Source organism: Barbatula barbatula (genome assembly GCF_947034865.1).
Source record: "Barbatula barbatula genome assembly, chromosome: 14".
Lineage (NCBI taxonomy): Eukaryota > Metazoa > Chordata > Actinopteri > Cypriniformes > Nemacheilidae > Barbatula > Barbatula barbatula.
The window spans coordinates 21768254-21789916 of record NC_136777.1 but is presented as its reverse complement, the minus strand read 5'-3'; the positions used below and the strand labels follow the sequence as shown (position 1 = coordinate 21789916).

The following is a 21663-nucleotide window of genomic DNA, read 5'->3' as shown; positions in this document are numbered from 1 at the left end:
GATGAAGTTTGTAGTAACTCTTAATGGTCAAATCCTAACATCCCTATAATGATTCATCAAACAGGCCTTGGTATCTCTAGAGGTCATGTGAGTACCTGCTGCTGCTGAAGCCTCATGTCGGCCACCTCGCGTTGATCTTCAGAGTGAAGCCTCCGGAGCTCCTCGCAGCTCTGCTTCAGATGGTTGTGTTCCCGAACCAGCTTAGCGTTCTCCCTCTTCAGAACCTCCATCTCCTCCTTGACCTGAGACTGATCGCTGAGGAGACGACTGTGCTGCATGCTGAAACACAAACGCACAGAACAAACACAAACAAATGAGCCTCTTTAAATGTTACGCAACACTGTTACATCCGTGAGAATCAGAGTCAAGCCTCTCATGTAGGGGCAAGGTAATGTTTTACTTTTATTGGTCCAACAGCTGAAAGTCTTATAGGGCAGTATAACACAATCAAAATTAACAGAGTCCTCCCTGCAGTGTCGGGATGGACCGTTACCTCCATATTGGACAGTTCAACATTGGCCACGATCCAAAACCCAGCAGGCTGCACACGTAGTCAGAATTTTAAGGGATCATAGGCACACTCCCAACTCAAAGACTGTTAGCAAAGGTAGGAAGTATGACTGTGCTGCCTTTTGCTGCCTATGTAGAGCACTCCAAATCGCTCACTTGTAAGGCTCAAGTAGAATGCTCACAACATAGACAGCTTCAAATTGCTCATTCAGGAGGTATAGTTAGAAAGCTGCCTATATAGAGCATAAAAGGTTAAGATGAAATGCTGCCTATGCAGAGCGCTTTAAACCGCTCACTTTTAAGGTAAACTTGGAAGGAATTCTGACGAAACCTCAGAAGTAAGTGATATGGAGTGCAATACCTAGGTATCCTTCTATGTAGAGTTCAGTTAGAATGCAACTTATGTAGAGGGCTCAAAATTACTCACTTTTGAGGTGCGGTTAAAGTGCCTTCTATGTAGTGTTTCACATCACTTTTGATGTTTACTTATAATGGTGCTAAACTAGAGGGCTCAAGATCGCACGCTTGTGAGGGAATGCTGTCTATGTAGAATGCATCTATCTATGCTTCTATGGAGAGCATTTCAAATCACTCATTTTTGAGGTTTAGTCAGAATGCTGTCTAAGTAGAGCTCTCCAAATCGCTCACTTCTGGTGTATACTTAGAATGCTGCCTATGTAGAATGCACCAAATCACTCACCTTTGGGGTGGAGTTGGAGTGCCTTCTGTGTAGTGCTTAAAATCACTCACTTTGATGTTTACTTACAATGCTGCCTAACTAGAGGGCTCAAAATCGCTTACTTGTGAGGCAATGCTGTCTATGTAGAATGCACCAAATCACTCACCTTTGGGGTGCAGTGACCAGGTTTGGCAGAGAAGGCATTCTATGGACAGCATTTCAAATCCCTCACTCTTAAGGTTTACTTTAAATGCTGCCTACCTACAGGGCTCAAAATAAATAAAAAGTTAGAATGCTGCCAAAGTAGAATAGAGCAAATCACTTACTTTTAAGGTTTGGCGAGGTGGCAATATACCTGCAATTTGGAGCACTCTAGTTAGGCAGCATTCTGTAAAGAGCGTTTCAAATCACTCACTTTGGAAGTTTGCTTAGAACGTTGCCTAAGTAGGGTGCCCTATATCGCTCAATTATGAGGTTCTGCTAAAATACAACCTAGATAGAGAGCTCTAAATTGATCTATGCAGGCAGTGGAGAACACAGAACCTCACAAGTTTCTAAAGTGGAGTTTGCGTGTCTGGCTATCTGTGTAGAAATCAGTGCACGCTATTGAGGGAACGCTGCATTAATCCCTCATCAACTCAAACCTTTATCTCTTTGTGAACGCTCATGGCCAGCAGGGCTTGTGACTTTACATAATAATCAGATTACAGCCGCCACACATCTGTGTATGCAGTGAGTACATGATGTCGCCGTGTGTGACACAGGGATGAGACAGAGACGACTGGACAAACTTCTCTGTGTACACTCTCACTTGCTGCCAAATTATTAAATCAACACCATTTCAATAAAATAAGACTCAAGTGTTTTCCTCTAAACCACAAATGCTGCTCCAAACTGCATCAGGCACATGAATATTACAAGCCAATTCAGCAGCAAAGTGTTTGTCTGTTTCTCAGACATTTAATAAAGTCATAATAAGTCTTGAAATGATGCTGCGGCTAATTAAAAGCTGTGCCACACACGCAGCAGATGGCTCTTAGCTATGAGGCGCTTGTTTCATCGCACTTTTCCAATGAAACACTACTGGTTCTCCTGCGAGCTGATGCTCTCTTGGTGCTCGGCCAGGGGATGAGCGTTTTATGGTATCACGACCGGCTGTCGATCCAACCGTCAGACATTATAACAAATTATAGCAATCTATTTACACATGCAATATTTGTAAATCCAAATTTAATTTAGACGGACGGAGAAAATGATGTCACACGACAGAAACCAGGCGAACACATGATGTAGGTCTGAACATGCCTTTGCAACACACCATATTAAGGCGACCTGTTTGCACCGGTTGCATTTTTAGGGGTTAGTGAGAAATAGAAGCAAAGTGAGAGCAAGCATGTCTTTACTATAACTCACTGGTAATAGTCGGCTTCCTTCACGGCCTCATCACACCTCTTCAGAGTCTTGGTGTGCTGGTTCTGCAGAGACTGCAGGTCTGCCATGGCCTTCATGCACTGCGTTTTCAGACGCTCGTAGTCATGACCAGGTTTGGAATTTGGCCTTTTGGAGACAAGAGCAATACATCAGCACAGAGTCTCTCTGTCTGCAAGGGCAGCTCAATGTTAACTGGGATATCAGAGATGCTTTCGCGTCTAAACTGCGTTTGCGGTTACACGTGATGATGAAATTGCAGGAATTTGTTTGGGACAGGGATCTAGAGTTAAGTCCTTGCATGAAAGGCTTACTGAATTATTTGATGTTTTTAAGTAACAAATGTTTCAAACTAACACATTTAAATTCTATATCCCTGACATGATGACATCCCTTTGGGAAAAAAATCAGACATTAAAATACATTTTACAAAACATTAGCTTTTTCCCATTAGAAATTCCTTTTTGTGGTGTGTGTTGGGCAGTATTACAATAGGATTTATCTGCCATATAACATCCGACCAATAGAATTAATCACATATAAGTAGACACCATTTGTTTCCATTCAATTTTGAATTGTGTTTTGGGCAGCGTTTTTCATTTTTATCAGCAGAAATAGTGATAGTTCACCCAAAAATGAAAATTCTGTCATCATTTACTCACCCTCAGACTGTTTCAAACGTGAACAAAGTTTGTCTGTTTTGATGAACAGATCTGAGAAAGATATTTGCAAGAATGCTTTCAAACAAACATTTGTGGGGCTACTATGGTAGTCAATGGTCCCCCAGAACTGTTTGTCTACAAGCATTCTTCCAAATATCTTTCTTTGTGTTCAACAGAACAAGGACATTTCTGCAGGGCTGATACCTGCAGTCATCGAAGGTGGTTCCAGGTGAAGCGAGAGCCAATCGTTTGCGGAGTTCATCCCGTTCCCTGGTGACTTGCCTCAGCTGGAACAGGACGGTGTCCAGGTTCTCGCTAGCCGGCCGGGTGTCACCGAGCACAGGTGGAGGTGATGAGGCTTTGGTACCTGGAACAGTTAGCACGTCACCGGAGCAAACAGAAGCTAACGCTGCACTAATGCAGGGCTACTACTACAAATACCACTACTTAGAATTTGTAAATGAACAATGTTTTAATTGATACCATTATACATATATAACCAAGGAAAGATGCTATTTTGGGGCCAGGAGATTAAGAAACGATTTAACCAATCTCTCATTTATATAAGATATCAAAGAAAAATGACCTAAAAACAGTGAAGAGCTATGAATGAAATCTGACCTTTTAAGCCTGTTCTAAAAACAAATGCCAGAGCAAAACAAAGCCGCATAAATAACTGTAACAAAATGAGGTCACAATGGCAGACAGACTGAGCACTTATGTAAATGATGATCTGTTGAGAACCAACATTCCACTATAATCTTTTGCTTTTGAACAATCTGCTGCAAATATTCAGAATGATTTCAGCTTAACGCTGTAAAAAAATGGGATAAATCTCCATAACATAAAAAGGCAGGGAACATAGTGTGAATCCCTAGAAACCTCCATGTGAAACCGCCAAGTCATTTGGATGGCAGTGAGCCTTAGAGCACAGTCTCCACTGGCACAAGACCAGCTCAACGCAACTGCAACCATCACCGCTCATTCGATCCTTCAGAGTATGACTTCTGGCGGTTAAAGTGACACATGCATTACGCACACCCACGCGTAAAACATCATTGCCGTTACGGCCCGTTGACCATGTGTGTAAGGTGTCAAAGAAGGAACACGAAACTCTGACTTACCGACACTGCTGAGGGAACTGCTGCTCTCGGAGTCTGATGGCATGGTGGACAGCACGCTGTATGTGGACCCTGTGGAGGAGAGAAAACACGATTAATAACTCCACACTGAGGCCTTAAATTAACACTCAACACTGGAAGAACACTTTAGAAAATGGAAAATAATTCATCATCTTAAGCTAACTGCAGCACCTGACCGCTTTTAAAACCAGGGTTAGAGATCCGGATCAAGCTTGAAACGCTACATAGATAAAACAACAGACAGCTGATTCTCACATCATCTTGGTTTGCAGTTACAATTTTTTAGACTGCGACTAAATTGCGACCCGTTTTCGAGATACCGCGAGCATTTTCTGTTGTTCTCTCACGTGGAGAGACTAGTCAAACGCAAGCCCGGCTCTTGTGCTATCGAAGACTCGCACATACCAGGGAAAATGTGATTACTTGCATTGCAGGCTGATATTAAGTTGTGCCCCTGCATTTTTTACCTTAAGATTTAAGTCAGGTGCTCCAGTGCACTTACTAGTAAAAAATTCGTCTTGAGTCCTGACTTTTTATTATCATCATACACAATTAGACGATAAATAATTGATGATATGTTTATAATTAAATTATGAATGTAACATTTCTTATATGTGCATAACTGCCCGTTACGGTAAAGACAATCAATATTGTAAAAATGACAGAAATATGAAGAAATCTGTTAACCTGGTTGTAACTTGAAAGGTATTGACAGATGTGCGCATCTGAACAGTCCTTTAAAAATTTTATGGAGGATAAGATCATCCGTCACGGAGACTGCCCAATTTCTTCATTTGTATTATACATGAATATTCTTTTAATAATTTTTGCCTCTTGAAAACGTATAGTAGAACATCAATAATGTTTTTATAATCATATAACATGCACTCAAACATAGCTGGACGGGTTTACGGTAATGAGATTTTCAGCAGAAAATGTACAAATTATTCTCTGTGCAATGTAAAGAAAACAATTGTCTTTCTTATGATCATTTTTTGCGTTACTGAATTATTGTCTCGTATTGAAAATCATTAGCGCCATGATGTTTCTGTGATTTCGTGATCAAGACCTGCATAAATAAAAACCTCATACTACTGTACGTACACAAGGTTATTTGTATGATCCCAGAGTTATGCACATACTGATAAAAGAACACAAATCACTTTGGATAAAAGCATATACATAAATGTAAGTGCACAGATTAAATTGACTCTTAATTCCCTTGTTCACTGTGAGTGGCTCGGACGAGCTTTACAGAATGTCACATAGAAATGCATTAGACTCTTCTGTGTGCTCTTAAGTAATAAAAACGAATTAAAACAATATCATTCTTACCCGGGCTGGAATGAAGTGTGAAATTACAAAGAATCTTTCATCTGCCACTTTCCTTCAAATAAATTGTTAAATTACACAGTAACATGATCACAAACTACACAGGCTGCAGCAGAATTGAGGTTTACACACTAATCACAGTCAACTGAAAATGAAAAACCTATTTCACAGAAATTTACAAACTGATGACATGACTGTAAGTGAACTAATGTGTTCCTACGCATCTTTACAAACATACTCGCTCTGTGGTACTGAGGACTCAGGTCACAATAACCTGTACCACTACATGAATACATTAACAGCAATCTGGGTAAAAATCCATCTAAAATGATGCAGTTATCCTGTGGAAGGCAAGAGTCGCTACAAGATGATTGGTCAGTTGTGAAGGCCGGCCTTAGCCAAGGATCACTTATAAGAGAACACAAGTGCGTTACTGTGAAAACAGACAGTATACACACACACGCACGCGCGCACACACACACACGCACGCACACACACTAAAAAGATCACAGCCACTCAAATCTTCCTTCCTTCACACTCTTATCACATCGGCCGACACACAATTCTGCATCTAAAGAAAAACTTCAGCAGCTGACTTCAATGATTCCCTCCTGAAATAACTTCAGGGTAGAGATATTTATATATATTATATTTAGGCATTTGGCATACGCTTTTATCCAAAGCGACTTACATAGCATTATCCTATACATTTTACATAGGTATCTGCAATCTCCTGGGACTGAACCCACAACCTTGCGTTGTTGACGCAATGCTCTTACCACTGAGCTACAGGAAAGCTGTATGAAAGCTGAGATGATTTTAGAGCGAGCCCTATGGATTTTTTTTGTTGTTGGGGTGGAGCGCAGAGAAAATAACTAGATCTGGTATAATGTCTGAAAGCAGACACTGATCGTATCATACTGCATGTGACTAAAGGAAGTAAACTTTCACAATTACCCTACACGTCTCAGAAATGGCTTTTAAATGCATTACTAAGACGAGGATGCTGCAGTGAGTTAGGATACATACACACGATTACGAGAGCTGTTCTTCATTAAAGCATCAACCGTTCAACAGACGTCACCACAACCGGCCTGGAGGAAGCATTGTACCAAACTGCGTGCCGTGAACTGCTTTTAATGACGCTTTCAGTCGATACACATTAGCATTCGGCAAATACTTCGCATACAATGGTGACAGAGCAAGCTGACAAAATCGATCATTTCTGCATGTCTGTTTGAAGCTTTGGGTGTCTTTTAAAGTGTATGGTGGAGTTTCAGTGCAACTAATGGCATGAAATCCGCATTGCCAAAATAATGATATTTTTGATGTAGACGGAGTCATTTACAACCCATTTTACTTTTGAAATGCATCAAACAATGAGCCACGGCATTTTGATGCAAATAAAAAGTAAACATGACTGCACAATATTCAAGCATAGACACATTAAGTCAAGTTCACGTTGGTCAGATTTGAAAACAATAGCAAGAGCCCTTCCCTGTCTGCATCTATTAAGTAGGTCAGAGATGCCATGCTGTGCCATGGGCATCTTTCCGTGTTTGTTTGTTTCCTGTTCTGTCTGCACACACTTTGTTCAACAGTTGTTTCAGGCAAGACGACAATCAAACCCCCAACAACCCCCCAGCATGCATCACAAACACGAGGTGACATGTGCGGCAGAGAATCTTAAATCCGGCTATATGACAAAAGAGTTACAGATTCACAGGCAGAGAGTGAACATGCACAGACTGAGACATAAACCAGTGCGAGACTTTCACAAAGACGAAAGCTGAAGGCTGAGACTCAATAATGGATGAACTCCAAAGCTTTTGTTCAAGGAGTCTCTTCCAAAAGACACATTTATCCGTAAGCTTTGACAACCTGGTACAATCTGTCTGGGGTTGTTCTTTAATTATTGAGATCTTATACCATAATAATAATAATAACCACAACTGAGTTTCCATTTCTTTACGATTTTTCTGAAGCAAAGTTAATAGTGTGTGTGCACAATTCAGCAATAAGCGCAGCTGACAATTTGATAATATTGTCATGTTTTGTATGGACCTTTTTCACTAGCCTGTGATGATGTGTTCCTCCAAATCCAAAGGTTTTAATATTTTTGTTTTTAACTTATGCGTTCATAACACTATACTTTGTTTTCTATTACATCTGCATCAAATAAAAAAACATTGTTAAGGCTAATGCGAGGGTGTTTCTGGGGCTGTTTACACTGTCAGTGTAATGTGACCCAATTCAGATTTTTTGCTCTTACGTGGCACAGATCGGATTTGTTCGATGACTGGAATAAACGCATGCATTCGGATATTTCGAGATCGGTTTCAGGCCTTGTTCATATGTGGAAATAAATCGGATATCAATCAGCTATCTGCCAACGTGATCGGTTATTCGCGAGTCGTACATTGTTAAAGCCTTTCACACAGAGATGCTCCCGGGAAATTGCCATATTGTTGCCAGAAAACAAGAGTTAAGCGAAATCTTCTTCTTATTATAAAATTCTTATTTAGCTAAATCATGCATGCATGCAAGTTTGAAATGACTCAAAATCTAAATTCATCACGATATCAAAATGATCAACATTAAAATGCAAATCGCCTCAATAAACATGATCGCTCAGCAACCTAAACCACTTTGCTGTTCCTCGTAGTGGAAAAGCTCAAGCTTCTCTGCAGACACCCTTAATTTTTTACAGGATAAACACTTGACAGAGCATTTACCTATTTTTTTCCGTAATATAAACATTGTAAACAACGTACACATGATGAACATATACGGACTTAAGTCTTTATGTATGGTCTTTGGAATATTATGTGCAGTCAGCTTTATTGACGGGGTTTTTGTCTGCAAGAGCTTGATAAAATAATTAAAATAAAAAACTAGTTTTTAGCTCACATTTTTTGTACGTCGTGTAACTGAAAAGTGCCCCACTGTATCCTGTGCATTTTGTATTGTAGTTGCAAATATACAGACTCATTTACACTTTTTTTTGTTGAAAAAAGTGAAAACGTTCCGTTTCTATTTGCAACACAGATTTGCAATACAGACGCATAAACGATTTTCTTTTATTTATTTTCATTTTTATATTCATCTTATACGTAGCATAAGCTGGCTGAATGTAGGCTAATCCTTCTCTCATTCGAAGAGAAAAGCCTACCTTTTGTATCACATAATTTAAAACTTAATTTGGAAAATATATTTTTTTATGATTCACAGTATTTAATAATTTCAAAAGTACAGTGTTTTTTCCATTTCCTGATAAACCGTAAATGTGGACATCCGAGGTTTGGGGAGGACAGCAACGATACGAAGAGGTCCTAACAACACTACAAATGTCATGATTCCGCCATCATGTCATGTTTATTCTTGGTCTTGCAGCGGAGTCATGGCATAGCCTTAGGTTTTGTGTGAGAAAGACATGGCTTTGTTTTGATTCTGACTTGCCATGTGCTTTCTCGTGTCTCGTCAGTGTTTCCCGCACTTCTGTCTCGTTAACCTTCCCTGAGTTTTCAGTACCCACACCTGCCCATTGTTATCTCCTTTGTTAGTCTCCCTATAAAATGCCCTCTTGCCTATTGTCTTGTGCTCGTTCGTTATAGTTGTACCTGTTATACTTGTATGCGGTACCTGTTTCTTGGTCATGTTTCCTGCCCTGGTTCCAGTCATGTTCTTGTATGTATAGTTCAAGTTCCTTGTTTGTTAGTCCTAGTTGTTTCTTTTTGCCCCCCTTGTGGGAAGTCCATGTTTTCAGTTTTTGTATCAAGTTTGGTTAGAGTTTTTTCCCATCGTGGATGTTTGTTTTGTGCTTTATAATAAAGCTTCTGTTTACCCCTTCATTGTCGCGGCCTGCAATTGGGTTCTTCCTCTGTGAATCATGACACAAAGCTGTTATCCTGTATTATCTGCGAGTTCAGGGTTTGCCCTGTTCATTACGCTAGTCCGGCACAGACAGCTTCTAGAGAACTAGCCTGATAAACGATTTTGTTTACACACAGCGCTCTAAATCAAACTGACTTCTGCCGCAGGAGCCATTGCGGTTTGATTCAAATCCGGAGTCTGCCCAGAACAAGCCGAAAGACACAGAGCCTCAGGAAGAGACACATTACACACCCCACACATGGCAAGACTGTGGCAGCGAGGGCAAGGTTCAGAGGAACCGGCCAATCAGGGTTTAGAGTCGGTCACGTGACACTGCAATGTTTACAGTTGATCTGGCGACCGCGTGAAGTGAGGACAGAAACGAGAGCAGACAAAAGCGGCAATCTCTCGTGTATCAGGTGATGTCACACACAAATAAAGGGACATTCCCACTTTTGAAAAAGCTGTTTTAAAAATATCAGGAGAGTAATCTAATACCTCTTCAATACAATCCCAGGTGAATGACCTCAGGACGTCTTGTGAACAAAAAGCCCAGAAATAAAAAAAGAGAAATTAAAGAATGAAAAGCTAGAAAGGTTTCACTGCATCTAAAGTTACTTGGCGTTAAGCTGATGCTTTTTATCTGCTGCATGTGTTAACAGTGACACGAAAAGACCTGACAACCCTTAGCGCTTTTCTCAGTGGCAATACAGTAATATAGCGATACAATGACCTCTGAAACTTCTCAGAAAAGCACCAGACTTTGTGTTCATAAACCACATCCGTAACCATACGCCATCATGACCACCCCTTCATCTCCTCAGTTCACCTCCAACCACAGGAAACCCGGTTTGTGTCTTCTTAATCTCGCTCACCACTTTCACCAGCAATTTCATCTTCTACTACATCATACAGCGATTACCACATTTAAAGGAACAGTTCCCCCAAAAACTTCTCTAGGGCCTCAAAACCCCCTAAGACCCCAGAGGGTTGATGTGACCTTGCGGTCCGGAATCGTTAAGTGGTATCGAAATAAAAAACATTGAAGGATCCGATTCCTTTCTTATGGATCCGATTCCAGAATTCCCAACCATACTAGAACTACAGACATTTAAATAAATAAACCAAAACGATACAGATAATCTTTTTTTAATTTTCTACTTACTAGAGATATAACACACCCATTGTGCTCTCCTAGGACTACCGGAGCTTTCATTTACAGCACAACCCGTCAGTCCATCAAAACTGCAACTTTGCTGCGTGTTCAGATGCCCCAGTGCAGTGCCATTGTGCATTTCACAAGTCAGTATAAATGAACAGGGTCACTCATCACAAAGTCTGATCATGCAGCACAACACATTCAGACTCAAAGTGACACGTGCAGTGAAAGCACTCTTCTAATGTAAAATAACAGGCCCGAAAATAAACATCCGATTGTGTTGCTCCGACAGCTCCATAATTCAGCCTCACTCTAATATAGTATTTCCCTGAAGGACAAGTGGCCGCTTTTCAATTTTACACTACAGAACTTACCTGGTCACGTCCAAGCTTTACAGTAGGGCTATAAATGAATGATTTCAATATAAAGTAACAAATATAACACGCTAGTCGTAAGAACTCTGTAAACACCGCACCACCACGTTTCAATACATGCTCCTGTTGGTTTGGCACATAAGTGTTTTTTATTATTCTATGCTTGTGTGACAGAAACAGTAAAAAGTTAAGAAAAATAACTATGTTATTGCAATTCTCTTTATTTTTGTTAAATGGGTCATATGGCAGGACCACATGTTTTTCTGTGTCTTTGGTGCGTTAGAAGTTGCCCATGCATGTATTAGATACATAAAATTGCAAAAATTATTGTGTCGGAAGAAAAGATGCATTCTATCTAAAAGCGAATGCCCACCAAGACCTGCCTGATACACCTTGTGTAACCAAACATCTACGTCAGTACGGTGTATGATTAGACTAAGACCGCCCAAATGTAAACGCAAGTGAGGTGGGCGTACCTGTCAGTACAATTGCTTTGAACCCTGTTGTTCCAAATATGGTAAGAGGCGTTACATTTCCGTGACACGCTTGCAGTATTTGACCAATCACAGCACAACTCGCTTTCAGTGTGATGAGCTTTGTAAAAAATCTGCCAGTTTCTGAGAGGCGGGGCAAAGAGGAGATACAAACATGCACGCTTATGCATGATTTGCATTACCACGGCACAGCAGTTCTTGGTTTACTGTTCATCAACATGCAATAAGCTTCTTGAAGAAGTTTTGTGCATCAGAGTATTTAAAAAAAACTTAATGCAAACTTGCAATTGCTGTACTGGAAGTGAACGGACACTGCAAACACTAACGCTCAATGGGAAAGGCCAAAAATAATATATATTAACAAGGTACGCCACTGCCATTACAATAAATTGGAAGAAATGCAACGATAGCTGCCCGGAGGTGCTCTTGCTAAGACGTAAATAGCTGTCCGAAAGGCCGCCGAATGCCATGACTTGTTAAACGGACTTTGGCATGCCGCTGTAGGCGCTCTTCTCTGCGTGTGCTGGGTGAGAGCAACGTGAACCAGCAGTTTTAAAACACATGGAATACATTCTTCATGTGCCAAATTCTGACATTATCAACTTGGTACAACGGGAATACAATAAAGCCGCTCCATCGTTCTAGTGCCTCCGATGGCAAGCCTGGATCTGTTTGTAAGTAAAACCGGAAAACCGCAATTCACTTATGCGTTTTATTGACAATTGTGGCATTCCTAGTGCACGCGACGCAGGGGTCTGTGACAGGTCTGTTTTCCGATATTTCCATCACTGGTAAAAAACATCTGTCAACGACAGAGATTATTCTCTGACACTATGGGTTCATGACAGGGCTGCACGATTAATCGTATTTTAATCGTGATAACTCAGCAAGCACAAAACTCCTGATAAGGTCAGAAAATCATCACTTGCCGGACTGACATTTGCATCTCTTAAACTGCCACTTTACAAGAAATAAAAATAAACACATTTTAACACTGGAATTGTAACATTTTAATACTTTTTTATTTGCAACAGACAAACAATGATTTACCAAAAACAAGAAATCAGAAATGGAGCCGCAAGGTTTCATTCCAAAGGTCACAAAATATCATTTTTAGGGCAGACTATTTAGATGTTTGCATGCTTTGAAAAACAGTGTTCAAGAAGTTTAAAGGCAGATTCAACATGCTGAAGTGAAATTAAAAACATAAGTTCTAAACTGCCAGAATAACCGTGGTTATTAACCGTGATTAAAATTGAGAAAAATAATCGTGTGATTATCATTTTACCATTGATCGTGCAGTCCTAGTTCATGAATACAACTGTATCACAATATACTGACCAAAATGTAAAGAAAAAATGACCAGACTAATAACTAAATAGATTTCTGGTAATGTTTTGCGAAAATTTGTCATAGAATTGACAACATTCAAGGTTTAACTTCTGTAAATGAATAATAAAACAAATATCTATTTTTACTGAAAAGCTAAACATAATAAAAAAGCTTTTTGTACTTAAACAAAATTAAAACTAGGACAGGAATTAAGAAAGCTTAACCCTAAGAAAAAAAACGAAGAAAGCAGCTAAAAGCACAAAATAAAAAACATTATATATATTTGACGCATGTTGGCAGCTTAACCAGTAGGATTAAACAGACACTGTATTCACCCCAAAAATCACCCCAACTACACATTTCAATTTTATGCATAGCGAAAGGAAACATATTGATATATATCGTTATTGTTACACTCCTAACAGAAGGAAAAATAATTATCGATTTAAATAGCATGGAACCTTATTTGGGCACCATTCAAATACGTTCAACCCGATATTACTGGAGGGCAGCATGAACCCGCCTCCATCACAGCTCTGTTTCTTTCCATCACCTCACCACCAGCATTTAAACTGTAGCACTCCTGCAGTTTCTTAGCAATTAAGCAGCATTGGAACACTTGAAAATGGTAATGAAGTCTTTCTTGATAGCTCAGCGTCTGAATCACTGCTGAAGCTGTAAGAGAAAGCTGGCAGGCTTGTGCCCTAATAAAGAGACATCCACTAGAATATATGCATGTGCGGCTGGCACAATCATTTTGTCACTGTTAATTCAGTCCTAGCGCACTCATTCACACGCACGGCGGCTATTAAACTTCAGAAGCTGCTAGCGTTTGCACCACAAATTGAACCAAGATCAATACAGTTCCGACCAATTTGAACATGTGCGCGCGCACATGTGACATCATCACTGCAAGAAATACGGATGATATAAAATGGCTTTACTGAGTGATGAGGCGTTAGTCTAAACTAAAATAGCTGGTACACTCGACAGACAGCAGGATAGATGGATGGGGAAACAACATCTGGATCTGCACTCAAATGAGAGCTGCTATATTGACTAAAAGCAGAGCAGTCACGAATGCCTTCCATCTAACGGTGGATTAGAAAGGAAGAGGACGCACAGAATATAAAAGATACAGGCTATCCTGTCCTTGAGTGTGACTTTAAAAGGAAGAGATCCTAAAAAATCCTTTTAGATCTGAAGTGAGGCCCTTGAATCAGAGTGGCATCAGTATTCATATTTCATGCCATGAGATGTGCTTCACAAAGGCAAGAGTAGAGAACAACTAAAACACACTCAAAACTTCATTCACAAAATATGCCATAAATAATGAAAAATGGGAGGTTTCGTATAATAAACATTTTAATCGGGGCAAAAATGTTGTAATATGCAGTAATAAATAAACTGCCATTAGCTGATAACTGCATCGTCATTGAAGACTATTAACAGTGAATGTTTTTATGCTTGTATAAGTGCAGTGGTTCTCAAACTTTGATACGCATACCAGTAGTGGTTCTTGAAGAGACCCCTGGTTGTACTCGACACGACAGGAAATGAAAAACTCTATGGCCCGTTTTCACAGACACGTCTTATCTTAAGCCAGGACTATGCAGTTGAATTCATTTATTTATGTCGCTTTTATAAAAATACCTTAGAAGAATACATTACTGTATAAATAATGGCTCGATATATTTCAGGGCAGGTTATATTCAGTTAAGACAGGTCAAACATTCATTTTAGTCTGGGAATAGCCTTAAGCCTTGTCTGTGAAACCAGGCCCATATGTTAATTTACATTTCGTGTTTTAAATAAAATTTTCAAATGTTTAATACATGATGGATAAATACGAAATACGTCAAATTTTTATATAGTTGTATGAATTATTGTTTATTTATCATTGGTTGACGTAACACAGAGCGGGAGCAGTTTTTTCCATCAAATAAAATTTGCAGGCCTACCTCAATCCAAAAGTTTTTATTTAATAAAGTAACATGTTTACGTGATGTGGGGACAGTCTGGAGCCTGTTGACAGTTAGACCCGTGGCAGAAAACATCAGATGGCACGATGTCCCGGGAATGCAGCGATAACGCCTCGGGAAATGCGTTTCATTTGCTTTCCTCCAGCCAGGATTAATATCCAAAGAGGGCACTTTGCCACATAAATGTGTCTTAGCTAAAAAGATTAAAATCCGATCTGCTATATCCGTGCAAAATACAAATTTTATGGACTACTTATTCATATTTCACATTCGTATTTGTACGTTACATCTAAAAGAAAGCAGGGAAACCACAAGTCCTCAGTTTTCTCCTTTCCAAAGTATTTGTTATTTTATACAGTTCTTTCAAGTTATATATTGGCTATGAAATGATCTAACACAAATATAACTTGTCACTCTTCACAAGCCTCCTTTATTGCCCACTTTGCAAAAAGCTGTAAGTTTACCACTGACCTTCATTTGCCAGACCTTCTTACCGTCTTTATTTTTACCCTATTAAATTAGCAATATAACTCAAAACTCAAAAGCAACTCCGAACTACATTATTAAATTTACTTTATATAATACACAGTGTCATAAATAACATTTTAAATACTAAATCTTACAGTCTCTATAGTTAAATGGTCTAAGCACGCTTGTGTTCTGATGTGTTTAGAGCAACTGATTTGATGGGTTCAGACAGTGAGTCTCGTGAGTTCAGTGTTTGACATACGAGTGGGTTCAACAAAATGAATCTGTTCAAATGAGTCATTAGATAGTAGTTAGTGTTATAGGATATTTCAGCTGCATGTGCAGAACACTTGTCATTGAAGAAAAGGCAACATGTTTTTTAACAATTAACACCCAGATGTCATTCAGATAATTATCTGTAAAGATATTTTCCGAATGCGCCATACGAAACATTGATTCTGCTTTTGATTGTCGTGTGAGGGAGAGAGACTGTTCAGAAACCGACATGTTCGACTTCATTAAGCGCTGCGCAGAATGATCGCTATATGACATCAATGTTCCGTGAGAGCGTTTATGGAGCACTCGGTCCCCTTTTGTGTTCCACAGAACAAAAGACTCATATGGGAAAAACAACCATAGAAATACTACTAAAAACTAACAAACAGCAAGATCATTTATAATAATAAATCTGTTACCATATTTCAATACATGTCAAACCCGTTCTCCCAAGGGCACAGAGTTACAGAAGCGCCTACATGGATAGGAGACATTTAAGTAGGGTCGTCAAACGATTAATCGCAACTAATCGTTTGCAAAATAAACCTTTTTGTTTACATCAAATGTGTGTGTACTGTATATAATAATTATGGCTACATAAATACATACACATTCATGAATATATTTGAGAAATATTTACACGTGTATAAACATTTTTATATTTGTATATCATTTATATTGTAAATAAATATGAAACCGTTATATATATATAATTTTACTTTATAATAATACATGGATGTGCGTGTATTTATATATACATAACTATAATACACAGTACTAGGGTTGCGCCGATGCTGACGGCCATCACGATGTTGGGTCGGCATTGTGATTTCCATGCATGTCGCAATTTACATCATCAGGAGGGTTGTCCGCACACCGGGCGCTCTGCTTTTAATGTTTTGGAAGATGGCCATCTAGCAAACTGATATACCCACAACCCCCGCCTCCCGATGTCATCCCCAGCGCAATGTTTCATTGTAGGCATCGTTCGATGCCAATGTGGTAGATATCGCCCAACCCTAATACACACATTTTATGTAAATTAAAACGTTTGTTTGGCAAACAATTAGTTGCGATGAACCGTTTTATAGCCCTACGTTTAATAGCCTCCTTTTGATATACTGTTACATTGTAACTTCCACTGTCCACTGCACTGATCAACAGTGATCTGTGTGGACAGCCCCCACGCTCCGTAAACAGCACAAGCTGCTGACTCTGCAGTTTGCTGCAGTTAGGCATAAAACAAAAGCCCTGTTGTCTTTGTACTGGCCCTACATTTGACTGCATGAAGGAGTTACCCGCTAGCCCACCACAGACAAGCCCAATCGTGTATGAATAGGCCACAGACCTCTCCCGAAAAAATAAATGACACATTGTCACATGTGAGGAATCACGGCGATGCTCTATAGGTCACAGTGATAACTCCAGGTTGAGCGGGTGGGCATTTAGATCAACGTTAACGTTAAAGGCACGCGGCAGACCCCACTAGAGAAAAACGGCTCTGAAATGACAGCCATTTAAAAGGTGCCAAGTCAACAGAAATGATCTGGGTTGAGTTAACAGCACCCAATGTGTTTCAGTGGAAATGTGCAAGTCTGCAGTAAGGTCGCTTTAATATTATCTACGGCACATAAATCTCACTTTTCCCATCCCGTTGGAGAGATTCATCGACAACATTGATCTTTCGCCTTCTTACGCTGATTTACAAAACAGCGAAAGGAAGCGTCCTTCCGTGGAGAGACATGCTGTTCGTAGTTTTGCATGCATGCTGAACAGTCGGAGCTGTCGCTACAATACCCTTTTCTGAACCGAGCCTACCCCTCCTCCACGGCTGTGAGCCTGTGTGTGTGTGTGTCTGCGCAGAGGAAGGCCTGGCAGCAAAGGAGCCCGACAGAGAAAGATTTTCGACCAGGTGGATATCACTAAAAGTTATCACACACACACATAAGGGAGAGTCAGTCCGGGCTTATGGTTCAGAGCCTGCGGGAGACAAGGCTTGTCTTTAGCTCTTACTCACAAGTCTGAACGCAATAATCTCATGCACTGAATCACTGGACTAAAAAGGAGCTGTTTTTTTAAATACCTTTCAACTCGAATCAGCATAAGCCCAATGCAGGACGTGTGCTGCGAGAGAGGCGGAAAAAGACCATCTTTAGAGAAAGACCATTTTTAAAGAAAGGCCTAAAACAAGAACGAAACTAATCCTGAAATGAATAACCACAGATGTGTGGTGGGGAAATACAGGTTTATGATTTCTTTCAGTGTTCGGGATCCACAATCACAGTCGAGCGGGACTGTGCTGGCATGCACTAAACCCAGCGTGTGTGCGTGTGTGTGTGTAAGCTGGCAGTAATGCTTTATAAAGCAACGCTTCCTAACCAAAGGTGCAAGCTGGTTCCAGAGGATCCCTGGAAAAGATTTAGATTTTGTTACACTTCTTTTTTTTTACTTATGGAGAAAAAGTATGCATTTCTACGAATGACACTCTGAATACATGTTACATGGTGAGCCGTCTTTAAACCCACAGTGTAAAAAGGTGACTCGGATAAAGACAAAAAGTAATGATGATATTAAAATAAACATGTTTTATTGATGGTGTCAATAAAGCGATATTAAGGCTGAACTGCTGGAGCTGGTGGAACGTAACAGAAAACAGGGTTTAGAAACGCTGCTATATAGAGAATATCTGGGCAGACAGCTATATGATGCGCTTAACAGTTTAGCTGCTCGTGTAAAAAGAAACAAACCAATGTTTTGCTTCATGTGCCACGTCAGTGAGATGTTCTTCGCGAAAGTTTACACGTTGGACATTCACCACCTCAAGGACACTAAACTGAAGTCATCAAACTCTCACAAACCTATTGATCGTACGCCTAAACCAGCACAACCACAAATTGAAAATGTAACTCACTGGAATCTCATTGATTCCAATCATCTCAAACCCTTTTAAAGACCCACCAACCATCCTTGCATGTCTAGCATCCAGCACATGTATGTTCAAATCGATTTGCCACGGTACCCTGGCAAGTGTGTTTCCATGGAAACAAGTCAAGTCAGCCCATAGCCTATTCCATAGGCGTGTGCCGGGAAAGCACTTGGTTCGAGCAAAATCTAAATGGAAATTATATGACCGCACATTTCCAATGGAATCATCTTTATTTGCGTTACCCATAATACCACACTCTCATCGCTGATGAACCCGAAGACCGTTGACTTGAAAGCCCCAGTGTGATCTTTCCCATTAGAATGAATCAATAGTACTTTCATCCACCACATTCCAACATGGAGATGATACACCCTGCAGTAGTCAATGCAAACACTTTACTATTGATCCAAACCGAAAAATAACCATCATGCAACATTTATTCACGATGTCATGCAACCATTACATCCTCGCGGGCTTTGATTTGTTCACTGCACGATGTATTCCTTAATGAAATGTGTGATTTCTCATAATAGGAGTGAAGGAAGCATCCTCGATACGACATCACCAATGCAATGCATTCAAATGACATACGTGCAAATGCAAAGACATGCACGTGACCAAATGCAACCAATTCATCACAACGCATGTCATAAACAGTGCAATAAGTTCCATGCACCCCAAACATCAGTTTTCTAACTCGTGCGCCCCATATTGTGCACGACGGACACACGTTCACCCGCAGGGATGCACGAGCTCGCTGAACGTCTTACCGGAGTGTTCTGCAGGTCCTCCGCCGTTAGTGAAGATCTCAGAGTACAGGTGAGGGTTCGTCTTCTCCATGGCCACACACAGCTCCAGGAAATGGTCGGTCTGCTTGTTCACGAGCATCTTCAGGAGCTGCTCCACTTTCTCAGCGCTCGAGGAGCAGTTCTGGTCCAGCTCGAGCGTCTCCAGGTCGCTGAGGGTTCCCGACTTCCCCAGCAGCTCTATGAGCGGGTCCGGGTCCGTGATGGACTCCAGTAAGTTCTGGTGGCACTGGTGTAGTAACTCTTTGTGCTTGGGCTCCATTGCAGTTCCTATAGTTCACTAGCTAACTAGCTAGCACCGCGCTATCCCCGTGCACCCGATTCCCCAACACGAACCCGACGAATGCGGCAGGAACTTCTCTCTATCGACTCACTTGTTGGATCCGAGCGAGATCAGACGGCCCAATAAAGCGCTTTTTCATTACAAACATGAGAAAGACACAGAAGCCATGTTTGTCGCCCAAGGCTGTTGACTGCACTGAACAGCGACTCATTTCTCCGGGTCGCTTACGCAAAGGCAACTCCGTCCATTTCCAGAGGAATGCACGCCGGTCTGCGTTTAGAGTTTCTTCCCGGCCATTTATTTGGAGATGTGTGAGCACAAGTAGCGCAACTCTTGTGACGTTACCTACTCAAACTGAACGCTCCGCCATGTCTCGGTATCTCAGCAGCTGCTGCCCGCTGTCAATCAACTTCCAGTACAATGTCCATGTAAGGTAAAACGGGGCGGAGACTTTCCCTGGGACACACCTGTTTTTTTCCGATGGGCGTGAATCGTGTTTTTAAAAGCTCTGGCAGAATTCGCAGGTTGGATGGATGCATCATGACATAAGAGTGCAAGACAGTTTTATTTTAAAGCTATTCACGATTGTGCGAATCAATTTATTAGGGTTTCGAGCCCGAAGGGCTGAAAACCTATTGTTTTTGTAAGGATTTTTATTATTTTTATTATTCCGCCATAAAACGCGTCGTAAATCGAAGATACTCGAGACTTTGTTAGTTGGTTGTATCTGTGCAGGTTTCTCACATACAGTGACCCAGCCACATCGGCCCATAGGTGGCGCTACAGCGATGCTGGACGCGTTTGCATTCGTAACTCCTAAACCGTTTGTCGCACACCCAAGTGTTTTATATCATCGTAATCATTGGATCAAAACTTAAAAAATGTCTATCTCCGATTTCATTTCCGGTATGCAAATTTCCCCGCTAATTTGGATTTTATAAAAACAATTGCATTGCATTACTTATATAAGCTCAGGTTAGACATTTTTCTTCAATGTTAGTATTTCACATTATTGTTCTATAAGCAGTGCTAGTTGAAGGACTGTTGTCTACACATCTTTATTACATAATGTATCTCATTGGCAGTGGTTCGGGTGAATGAGTAAGGCTCAGAGGTTACAAGGGACATGTGTGGTTATAGATGCTAACAAAAAGTGGCGTAGAAATCAGCTAAAATTGTTTCTTTGTTATAAATGCAAAAGATGCTATAAAAACATATTCAGGGTAAATTCCAACAAAAAGACATGTCCGGCACTTGCAAATATGGTTCCCAAGATATCTGTTTATTTAAGCAGTTAATTTTCTTATTTCTGTAAATACATAGAAAACCTTTGCTAGTTTTACTGGCACTCTTTTAAATACAGCTGTCAGGCGTTAACAGGATTCGGAAGGAACATGTCAGCAAAGCAGAAGAGGCAATTCACCTCTGAAAAACTGTGTGACATTGCAAATTGGATGTAGTAAATTGAAGCTGTTTTATACAGCACTGCCATGTGAAGTATAAATGAACGTTGTCAAGGCCGCAGCAGTTAGATTGATGCTTATTAACAACCAACAATTCAATAACACGTGTGTCTGTATACAGTGTGCTGAATATGGAAGGATGCTAAAATCAAGATAGACGTGGAGCTTTTGCTTTTTGTCAGCACACACAAAACAGATATTTGTTGTGATTTATTATGTTTAGTCTGACATCATTATGACGGAGTCGTTTTGTACATCCTTGCAGGCATTTCATAAGCCGTGCATAAATAAAACTCTATAAAGAGATTAGAGTGTAAACAGGAGATTATTGCATATGAACAGATATTTGCTTTTGATCTTCTTTTGTGGTAAGACATTTATTTATTGCTCTTCAAATATGTGGATAGTATTTGTAAGCCCTGATGAGTCTGTTTTTATTCAGAATGTGTATCCAATGATTTATTTTGCAAGACG

The 21663-nt window shown here is 40.3% G+C and overlaps 1 protein-coding gene across 5 annotated transcripts in view; it reads right to left on the bottom strand.

Annotated features, from left to right (window-relative positions):
• Positions 1 to 19831, bottom strand: part of dlg5a (discs, large homolog 5a) — a 46664-nt gene extending 26833 nt beyond the window's left edge. For 2 of the 5 annotated variants that reach the window (XM_079473352.1, XM_079473354.1), the window contains exons 1-5: positions 19408 to 19831; positions 4404 to 4472; positions 3484 to 3646; positions 2603 to 2746; positions 96 to 279 (exon numbers count right to left, since the gene is read on the bottom strand). In XM_079473352.1, the coding sequence (XP_079329478.1) occupies positions 96 to 279; positions 2603 to 2746; positions 3484 to 3646; positions 4404 to 4472; positions 19408 to 19705 (858 nt within the window). In that variant the 5' untranslated portion in view covers positions 19706 to 19831. Of the gene's footprint in view, positions 1 to 95; positions 280 to 2602; positions 2747 to 3483; positions 3647 to 4403; positions 4473 to 17794; positions 17836 to 19407 lie in introns of all 5 variants that reach the window. The other 3 variants (XM_079473353.1, XM_079473356.1, XM_079473355.1) reach the window with 2 other exon arrangements.
• Between the last annotated feature and the right edge of the window lie 1832 nt (positions 19832 to 21663).